At 35.1% G+C, this 10,678-nt stretch overlaps 1 protein-coding gene across 1 annotated transcript in view; it reads right to left on the bottom strand.

Annotated features, from left to right (window-relative positions):
- Nucleotides 1-6,557: 6,557 nt before the first annotated feature.
- The window catches only part of LOC107740204 (nuclear receptor subfamily 6 group A member 1-B-like), a 28,303-nt gene continuing 24,182 nt past the window's right edge, over nucleotides 6,558-10,678 (bottom strand). The window contains exons 5-10 of the mRNA XM_016552552.1: nucleotides 9,976-10,127; nucleotides 8,540-8,746; nucleotides 8,134-8,388; nucleotides 7,910-8,031; nucleotides 7,662-7,814; nucleotides 6,558-6,694 (exon numbers count right to left, since the gene is read on the bottom strand). Of these exons, the coding sequence (XP_016408038.1) occupies nucleotides 6,579-6,694; nucleotides 7,662-7,814; nucleotides 7,910-8,031; nucleotides 8,134-8,388; nucleotides 8,540-8,746; nucleotides 9,976-10,127 (1,005 nt within the window). The 3' untranslated portion in view covers nucleotides 6,558-6,578. The remainder of the gene's footprint in view (nucleotides 6,695-7,661; nucleotides 7,815-7,909; nucleotides 8,032-8,133; nucleotides 8,389-8,539; nucleotides 8,747-9,975; nucleotides 10,128-10,678) is intronic.

Below are 10,678 nucleotides of genomic sequence, written 5' to 3'. Positions count from 1 at the left end.
AGGCACGTGGAACATGTGTTTGCTCACAATAAATACAATAGCTGACGGGCACACTTTAATTTCTCATTAGCATATTAATTAATACACTTCTGGGAAATATTTGAATAGCACAGATCAGAAGGCGAGTGCCAGAACAACACCCGAACTAAAACACAGGTCACATGTCGCCGTTTGATGGAAATAATCACATGCATCTGACTACACGACTAATTGTTTCAATGAGGCCTGACATTCTTACACTTTGTTTCCCTGTTCTTGACTTCCTTTTGTCAGCCAAAATATACCCCCCTCCCAAAAAAAAGAAAAGAAAAAAAAAAAACATGGAAAAAACAACGCAGCATAAATGAAAATCACCGCTACATTGTTGAAGGTATAAAAATAAATATAATTAATTATTTAAAGAATAGCAACAAAAACAGTATTAAATAAATATTTAATTTATTTATTCTTACATTATATTAGTTAAAATTATATTATAGTAGTATAATATTTATAGGATAAAATCATTACAAATTCTACATTATAATGTAGAATTTTAATGATTTCATCCTATAAATATTATACTACTATAATATATAATTATAGTATAATAATGTGTCAAACACCTTATAAGGTGTTTGGCACATTATTATAATTAAATATATTCAAATATATTCAAAATATTGTTCCAGAAAAAAATAAACATTTTAAGTGACAAAAAGAGACTTTGTGCGCCTCAACAAAAAGCAAGGTCGAAACCCCGAACGTCCAATGGAGTTGTCATATCTAGCTCACATAAGACCTGAACATTGCGCCTGATTTTATTTTTAAAAGAGAAAGGGGAAGTCAAAAGAGTCTTTGTCTTTGACCTTCGAGGCCTTTCCACCAACATGACTTAACTATAGTTGAATAAAATGATATTCCAGGATAAAAGATGAATAGAAGAAAGAAAAAAAGAAAAAAAGAATAAGAATGAGAATTGGGGGGAGGAGGGAATCAATAAACAGTATTTGTTTTCATACTGGCCACACTTTACATCTTAAGTGCACTCGTTAAAAGTAAGATTAGTTAATTGACAGCTTGTGTAAAAATTATTATTCCTAACCTTGTATATAATGGTTTATATACTCAACACTCTTGCTGTAGTGTGCTTGTGTGTTGGAAGTGTGCGAAAATGTCTCAACATGGTGTGTGTGTGTGTGTGTGTGTGTGTGTGTGTGAACGTGGTGGTCTCTCATCTTATCTGTCCTTCACCCGCACACACTTTCTACACTTCTGAAGATTGTTTCTCAAATACACACACTTACACATGTCAAGTGTGTTAAGTATGTTGGTCTATAACAGCAGGATTGTGTCTGTCCATCAAGTATGCATCATAAAAAATTTTATGTTCAAAGAATGCCGTTTGTTCAGTAATACATGAAGTGAAAAGTGAGTACATGCAAGACTCGATCTGACCTTTATAAATTCCTTGGTTTTGTTTATGTAACCTATTGTAGTTTAATTCACACACAATAAATAACATTTTGACTTGAATAAAGACAGTGCATTTAGAGATTTTCATATGATGTTTGTAGAAGATGATAGAGAGATAGATAGATAGATAGATAGATAGATAGATATGATGTATATGTGGTATGTGTGTGTTTGTGTTTGTGAGTGCAGCATTGGGCATTGAACGAAAGAAAGTTATTTCTTTTTAAATATCTAATATTATATTTATATATTAAAATATATACTAGATAGAAAATGAAGGTGGTATGTGTGTGTTTGTGAGTGAGGCATTGGTCATTGCCACTGGCCCTGAGGTCTGTGCTGCAGTGACGTAAAAATGTTTCACCCCGAGACCCTCGAAACCTTGAGCCCATTATAAAGATTGTTTCAAACGCTCTAATTCATGTACAAAAAAAAAACAAAAAACCGGCCAGCCATATAACTAACTCTGACCAGGGGCTTTATTAAAACAGCCATGTGTGCCTGTGTGTGTATCAGAAGTGTTTAGTGTGTGAAGGTCTCGGTGTTTTAGTTTCTTATCTGAGCCATCAGGAGTATTCGAACATTCAGCTCAGATAAGATTACTCATGTCAGAGTGAACCTGTGTGACTGTGTACGTGTGTTTAACACAGATGACAAAAATCGTGAGTAAAAAAAGAGAGATTTATTAAAGGGGTCATATGATGCGATTTCAATTCATTGGATAGCTGGCCAATCAGAGCACACCTCGTTTTTCAGACCGATGAGTTTTGTAAAAATCGACGCGTTTCAGAAAGGCGGGCATAGAGGAGAAACAATAATGTACAGTATGTGGAAAATAATGTGTTTTTTTAACCTTAAACCACATAAACACATTTCATTACACCAAATACACAAAATAATGTTCTTTTTAGCAACATCATATGACCCCTTTAATTATGAAAGAAAGACAATGAGTGCTGTTCTGGTTCCCTCTATGACAAACTAAAGCAATAAGCCATAAGAGGTCATGTGTTACAGTGATTTTTACAGTCGTTAATTGATGCTGTACTTAAAAGCATGGAATTTGTAGTAAAAATCACTGTAACTCATAAACAGAATGATCTATTTCCAGAAAATTGGCAGCAATGGCAATATCATGTTCAATAAACTGGTTTTATTATTATTAATTAGAGAGGAAGAATTATTTATTCTGATAAGATATATAGTTCAACTGTTGGCCAACTGAAGGAATACATCTTATTTTTGTTGCAGTCAGCAACATCATATTTTGAATCTGAGCTCATATTTAACTACGTCTAATGCTTCTGGCTGGCGGTGTACTTGTAACTTCTGCAATGATTTTTAATCAGGCTGAACATGGAAAACAGTGGCGGCACCCATTTGTTGTTTACAAAAAAGGTGGATAATATGAGATAAGCCACCAAAACAGTTCCTTCTCTAGTTATGCATGTAGCAGAATCACTTATAATAAAAATAGTGGTAAGATTTGAAATAAGTTGCAGGAAATGAACAAGGGCTGTAAATGAAACAATTAGGCCTAGTTGGTAAAGTCTTTTCTAAAACATATCAGTGGAACATATTGGATGAAGCTCAGAAGATTTTCCTTCATTAGAAAACAGTAATCAAACAACAAGCTACTGACAACAAAAGAGAAGCACTCACTCTTGGCTAGATAACTGTAGAGGTTATAAGCTATCTAAAATTGAACGTTTAAACACAACCTTATGGTTAAAAGCAACTACTAAACTATCTGAAACTATCGTTTTAATTACATGTGCTTCCGCCAACATTTGGAAACGATTAACTGTTAATATTTGGCTTTGTACCTGTCACTGTTGTCTTCACTGCTGTGAATGGCTCTCACAAAGCGCGGGAAAAAGCAAAAAGAAAGTTGCTGTCATCCACAGATAGATCCATTAGCGGGAAAGCGGGAAAATGTGCGCATGCGCAAATATGGAATGCCGCGCGTAAAAATGAAGTCGGCATGAAAAAGACACAACAGGACGAGTCCACATAAATGGATTGAACAATTAATATGATAATTTTTCATTTACACATACAAATTTGCCCGATGTAAGCACGTTTGCCCTTTGAAAATGTAAAAGAGACTAATTTTAGTTAGCTACTGGTCCGTTGATTTAAAAAATATTTTAAAAAATATATATTTTGGCATCATATTTAATGTAAATAGTGCAACATTACAGGGAATCAATCAATTTCGTAAATTTTTAAGATACGAAACTGCATGTTTCTAGTTGTGGAAAGGTAAAAGATGTGATTGCATGTTTTTACAGAGAGAATCAGTCACCAAAATGTCCTATGAGAGGATGTAGGAAATAAGTTTTCTTTTTAAGAGTATAGTGAGAGAAATAGGAAGAGAAGGAGAGTTGTGCTAAAAACAGTCACAATTTCTGCACTCCCTGCAGGAAGGGGCGGAGCCTGACACAGGAAACAGGATCTTCACTTAGAACTCACATAGAACTCTATTATGCTGTATAATGATTGAGGATATCTGACTCTCTAAGTTTGCTAAATATGTTGTATTGTTCAGTTTAGCCAAACTACTCAATCATAACAGATTGTGATGGAGAAAAGGAGAGAGAGAGGAAAGAAAACTGAATGAAAAGTGAATAAGGTCATGGACATCTAAATTAGCTCAAGTGGACACTCAAAAATTCTGCTCACAAGTCAAAAAGAGACAAAGACATGCTTCTATGTTCAGCACTTAAAGGCAACTCTGCAAGTTTTGACATCTGATATTTAGACAATTTACACATTAATAAACTTTTTTCTCTCTCTCAATGGCCAGTCTTCCGGTAATTTTGCTTAGGCTTCATTCTCAATTCATGAAGATAATATACAGGTGCATCTCAATAAATAGAATGTCATGGAAAAGTTCATTTATTTCAGTAATTCAACTCAAATTGTGAAACTCGTGTATTAAATAAATTCAATGCACACAGACTGAAGTAGTTTAAGTCTTTGGTTCTTTTAATTGTGATGATTTTGGCTCACATTTAACAAAAACCCACCAATGCAAATTAGTGAAATAAATGAACTTTTCCACGACATTCTAATTTATTGAGATGCACCTGTAAGATCAGATAAATCAGACCCATATCTAAGGAAATCAGAGGTATCAGAGAGCAAAGATACTTTATGCATTTTAATTGCTTGGATTTCTATCCATCAGGGTATTTAGCCACATAAATATTTATCTACTATTCCTTTTCTATATGCAAATATAACTTCACATCTCTGATGATGCTAACAGTGTGCAACTGCCTGTCTATGTTTTCAGCGGCCTTGGCTCTGGAAGTATTTTTCCCATTGGGATTTTTAAAAAAGTCTTCGTTTGAATGTTATAAGCAATAAACCAAACCAATCAGCTATGAGGTGAATCACAACAGTATTGATTTGAAGCCAAAAAGTAATTTAGACAAAAAGACAAAGGTACTTAGTGACTTCAATGTGGGTAAAAACTACTGTCCCATGAAGCATTGTGATGGATAAAACGATGGATAAATATAAAACTATTGAATTAAAGATGTCGATTTTATATATAAAGTATGTCTATATATGTATATATTAAAATAGTTTGTGAACATAGGGAGAGTCGATGTATACATATACATTGTAGAGAGCATTTGATTGGACAAAAATCTGTGTGGTTCAGGGTGAGTCATCAATAATTTTGTTCCGTTTTTCCAGAAGAGAATGAATGTAAATCATGTGTATATAGACTACTAGAGAAATTTGTCAACGTTTGGCACATAGATGGCCTTAAACTGAACACATATTGACTAAAACAGTCATAGAGCATGTTAGTCTGGATCTGCAAGGCCTCAGAACCAGGAAAACACAATATGGATCGTAGAGCACCGTAGAGAAGAAAAAACAGAGACACTGATAATAAATCAACCTTCAGGCCTTCTTTATAAAACAAAAATAAGTACAATGTAATTTTAAATGCTGTAAACATTCAAATGCAGAGAAGAAAAATACGATGCTAAACAGATGAACAATGAATATCAACAGAAGGACAGACAGCTGAGCGATACAGTCCGTTTTCTGCCCAGTCTTTATGTCATTAATTACAGACGCACTTCAAGGCCTCAGATGATAAAAAACAGAGAGAAACATGGCAAGCACAAAGAAAATGATTACCCCCCTTCTCCGCTATCTATCAGAGAGACCCTCGCATGCTATCCTCGAGCGTGCCGCTATACTGCGGCAAAAACAGAAATGTAAACTTTCAAAGAAGGAATGGAAGGTTAAAACCACATGAAATTCTTCCAATGTTTAGTAATATTTGGAATGTTCCTCTGTACAACACGATGAGGTTTCATCAAACTCAACCCTCTGGCCTTCCTGAGAAATGGCTCCTCTGGTAACAGGTAAAACACATAATAACATGTTCGAAAACAGGAATAAAAATGATCAAAACAATGAAATGAGGAATTACATTTCCAACAAAACTACAACTACGCCAAAATACAAACACATAAACCCTGTTCAAACATTCACACTTCCTTGAAGACATGTGTGAGAGGAAATACACACACACACCTGGGATAAAGAGTGTGCTTATTGCATTTCGTTACCCCGGCAACTGGCTCAAACATTACCGGAAGTCTCCATCCTGAAAAAATTATGGTCAACAGCATGTATATTGTGGCACACTAAGCTTTGGTACTCAAACTTGTGAGCTGCGGATGATCATTTTGACTATTTAAATCTCTATAGCTCAAATGTAGCTATCATCTGAATAAGAAACACTGTTTTTTTTTAATGAAATTCAGCACCTTGGCATCTTCACTATTTTATCAGGCATATTTTATCAGTGATATCCTGTAACACAAGGACATTTCATATCATAGCTAGAGGCTGCATTATTCAACAATGGCTTGCAGTGCGTTCATTTGTGGTTTTTCTTTTCATTTTAATCATTAACACAATGGTCATAGAGTTTGTGGTTTTCCAAAGGCTTTTTCCTTCAAAAGTCATGTTCCTGAGGTAATCTTTGCAGGCATCTTGAAATCTAATTTGGTAAATCGCTACATTTGGTACACTTTGAAATAACACACAAATCTGTTACTAAAACAGCTAGTTGGAGTCATGGCTTATGTCTTGGAGGTGGAGCTGTTGGCTAGCCAGGGGTTTTGATTGGTTGTGCAGGAGTACAGTACAGCCTTAAACAGCAGTGGGAGCTGCTCCAATGGAATGGCCATCATCTTACCTATAACCAATAATGACATAATTAGCAGAGTTACATTTTGATTGGCTAATTATTCCATATTCAAACTGACGATTTCATGCAGTATCATGAAGTAGATGCGCAACAGGATTTTAAATAGGAAATAATAAATCTCTATGAAATACTCCACAGCAAGTCTGAAATACTGTGCTGCAGTGATTTGTAGATAAAACTAATTTGAAGCTAAAAATGTTTTTGATCTGATTTTAGGTTTTCCACTAAATGCTGGAAATAAGCTGAGAATATCATCATTTGTATGCCGCTGACAGTCAAAGATTTGTCACAAAATGAGGTTGAGATGAGTGAACTGTAGCTTTAAAACACGCCACTGTTCAAAAATTTTGTACGATTTTTTATGTTTTTTGAAAAAAAGACTCTTATGCTCAGCAGGCTGCATCTATTGGAGCAGAAATACAGTAAAAACAGTAATATTGTGGAATATTATTGCAGTTTAAAATAACAGTTCTCTATTTGAATATTTTTTTAAATGTAATTTATTCCTGTGATGCAAAGCTGAATTTTCAGCATCATCACCCCAGTCTTCAGAGTCACATGATCCTTCGGAAATCATTCTAATATGCTGATTTGCTGCTTATGAAACATTTCTTATTATTATCAATGTTGAAAACAGTTGTGCTGCTTAATATTGTTGTGAAAACTGTGATATATGTTTTTTTCAGGAATCTTTGATGAATAGAAAGTTAAAAAAACAACATTTTATTTAAATATAATTTTTTTGTAACATTATAAATGTCCTTTTTATTCAATTTAATGCATCCTTGCTGAATAAAAGTATTAATTTCTATTTATATACTACTCTACTCTATTACTCTATAATTTCAAAAAATTGTACTGTCCCCAAACTTTTGAACAATTTAAGAAAAATTCATCTTTTTGGGTTCATTCACTCTCTCCCGCAATTTCCCTCTAGTATTATACAGATACACACCTGAGGTGTGGCGTATCTCGGAAAGGCAGGTGATGATGTCAGAGAAGCGTTTGGGTCGACGAGGGTGGAGTCGTTCTGTCAGGTCACGACACACAGACCAGTAACGTTCACTCAACTGTTCCAGTGTGGATGTGTTGCACAAACCTGCCATATCTACAACACACACACACACACGCTCAAATTACACACATCTGCTATGGCCACAAAGATCTCAGTGTAAAGCTAGGTTAGTGTAGTGTGTATATTACCTTGATTGAGCAGGGTGATGGTCTTTAAGCAGCTGTACTCCTCACTGCTGATATTTAGTTGATGAAACTTACGGAAGAGAAAATTGAAACTCTCCATGACCTCCATAGCATCCTCACCAAACCTGCATACACACACATGTATACATTCATAGATATTTTGGACCAATGAGATTTTACGGTGGGTGGAGTTACTGTGCATTACTGTTCATACACATTTAGCTCACCCCTGTAGTGTTAGGCTTGACGGTGTGTACTGGTGTGTGATGTTGGCCAGTTCTCCCAGTATCTGTCCGCTGTGCACAGTGAGTGAGGAGAGCAGGATGAGCTGATGCCAGGAAGCCCCCAGTAAACGAGTGCAGTCTTTGATGGACAGATTGTTGTAGAAGGGTAAACGCTTCAGCCAGACAATCTGTCTGAATAACAGCTCATCAGCTATATGGCACAGCAGAGCCAACAGCTCCGATTGAGTCACATTATACCTGAATAAATGACAGAACCTTAGAATTAAACAGGCTGGTTTTGTTTCAGTGTCTTTAAGACTTTCTATGTAAATGCCCCCCTAAACGAACAATGAAAACCTTTTCAATTATGTGTTTAAGGCTGGGTTCTATAGAATTGATATAGTCTTACCCCTCTTCTATGACCATGGGTGTAGTGAGAGGTGTGAGATTTTCAGCAGCGAGTAGCTGGGCTGACAGTGTTTGCGATTGTGTCTTCAGGCTGCTGCCAGTAGAGGGCGGTAAAGGATATTTACACAACAGGAAAGAGTGTGTCAGCTGAGGACTGCTGCACTGATCTCTACAGGACGCAGGGTATGTGCTCACATCCACAGAACAGCTGCAGAGAGAACAAGAAAGGAAATTATACATCATACATGACATATATGCAAAAGCAATCTTAGTATATCAATGGAATTTGATATAAAAGCCAAAAGTCAACATGAAACTGTATTTGCAACAGTGTAATTTTAGTATCATCGATATACTATTATAGGTTTTGTTAATATTTTGAATTAGGTTTTATTTTTATATTTTCTCTTTTTAGTTTATTTTTAAAATTTTCTTTAAGTTTATTAATTTTGTTGTGTGTTTTTACTATTTTTATTTTAGTTTTAGTTTTTTTGATATATCTATATAACATTTATTAAGTTTTAAATAAATGTATTAGTTTTAGTTATTTTAGTACTTCAACTTAACCAAAATGGCAAATGTTGCCTTGGCAACTAGATGAAATAAAATAATTTTAAGTATTCAATATTTTATTTCGGTTAACTTTTATATAAATTAACAAACTTTTTTTTTTGTTTTTTAGGTAACGATAATAACTCTGATTTGCAACAAATTTAAATTCTGTCACATATTTAAAAGTGAAAAAGATAATCAGATTTATTTATTTTATCTATAAAATTGTATCCATTAGGAATTGACCAGATGGTGAAAAGTGTCTATTTATGGAAAAGACTGAAGAATAAGATGATGTTGGCAGAAAAGGAAAGTTGTTTGAGAGGTGGGACAAAGATTATATTTAATAAAAAATTATGAAAACAAACATTTTTATTATTTGTGATAGTGAATTAAAATAGCATCAACTTTGAGTGTTTCTTTGTTGTTTGAACTCTCTGCTTATGTTTGTTGTAGTATGAATTTCGTTAACAACACAAATATTTTTTTTAAAGATTATGAAAAAAAATTGCTTTGGAATAACACACAATATATTAAAAAAATGTAAAAATAGCAACTCTTTGCTCATGTTTGATATAGCATGTGGTACATTCCACAACACATATTACATTTTTATGCAAGATTATGAAACAAAAAAAAAATTGTCTTCACAGTATCACGCACAATAAATCAATGAATTAAAACAATATTAATAACATAAATTTTGAGCGTTTCCTTATCTTGTTTCCACTTTTTGCTCGTGTGTGTAGTATGTTGTTTGTTCCACAACACAAACATCTCCTAATTCAATTTAATCAAAGCCATTTGTCCCTGCACATGAAAAGGACAGACGCAGGTCAGCGCGTCCGTGTGTAAAAGCGGTCGAACATCTCATTCGGGTCACACCTGGTTGACAGCGCGGAAAAAGATAAGGTCTGACCGCCCTCGGAGATACTGTTGCCAGGTGAACTGTAGCCGTGGCTCCACCTATCTGATAGTTCAGCTCCTTCTTTAAACTCCTGGCCAGACATGATTCGTTCGATCTCCTCCAGCGAGATCTATATAGAGAGAAATAGAGAAAATCAGTGATGAATGCATGCCATTGACAGCGAGCAGAACGCCGGTGGGAAATAAAGGATGGAGATCGGTCAATACGGAGAGGTTTGTTGTGAATAAAGCTGAAATTGTTGAAAAAATCAATAGTGACATGGGGTGCTTGGATAGGCACTCAGCTCCAAACAAACTCTTGCTTATCTTGTGCCCATCCTCGATTGTCATCCGATTCGGACTGAAAGCGATAGATCCATCGATTGTGTTTTTAAACAGAGCGAGATGTGGGAATGAGGGAGAGTCAGTGACAACGCTAATAAACACTTTAGTGCATATAACAAGGACACCAAGACACAAACACACACTGTGTATCTCATTCACATGCTCTAGCTCAGGGGTGCCCAACCCTGTTCCTGGAGATCTACCTTCCTGCAGAGTTCAGTTCCAACCCTGATCAAACACACCTGTCTGTAATTATCAATGGCTCCTTCAGATTCTAATTAGTTGGTTCAGTTGTGTTTGATCAGGGTTGGAGCTGAACTCTGCAGGAAGGTAGATC

The sequence above is a fragment of the Sinocyclocheilus rhinocerous genome, unplaced genomic scaffold, assembly GCF_001515625.1.
Source record: "Sinocyclocheilus rhinocerous isolate Xijiao unplaced genomic scaffold, SAMN03320098_v1.1 scaffold405, whole genome shotgun sequence".
Lineage (NCBI taxonomy): Eukaryota > Metazoa > Chordata > Actinopteri > Cypriniformes > Cyprinidae > Sinocyclocheilus > Sinocyclocheilus rhinocerous.
The sequence above is the reverse complement of the archived record's forward strand: the minus strand, read 5'-3'. Positions and strand labels throughout refer to the sequence as shown.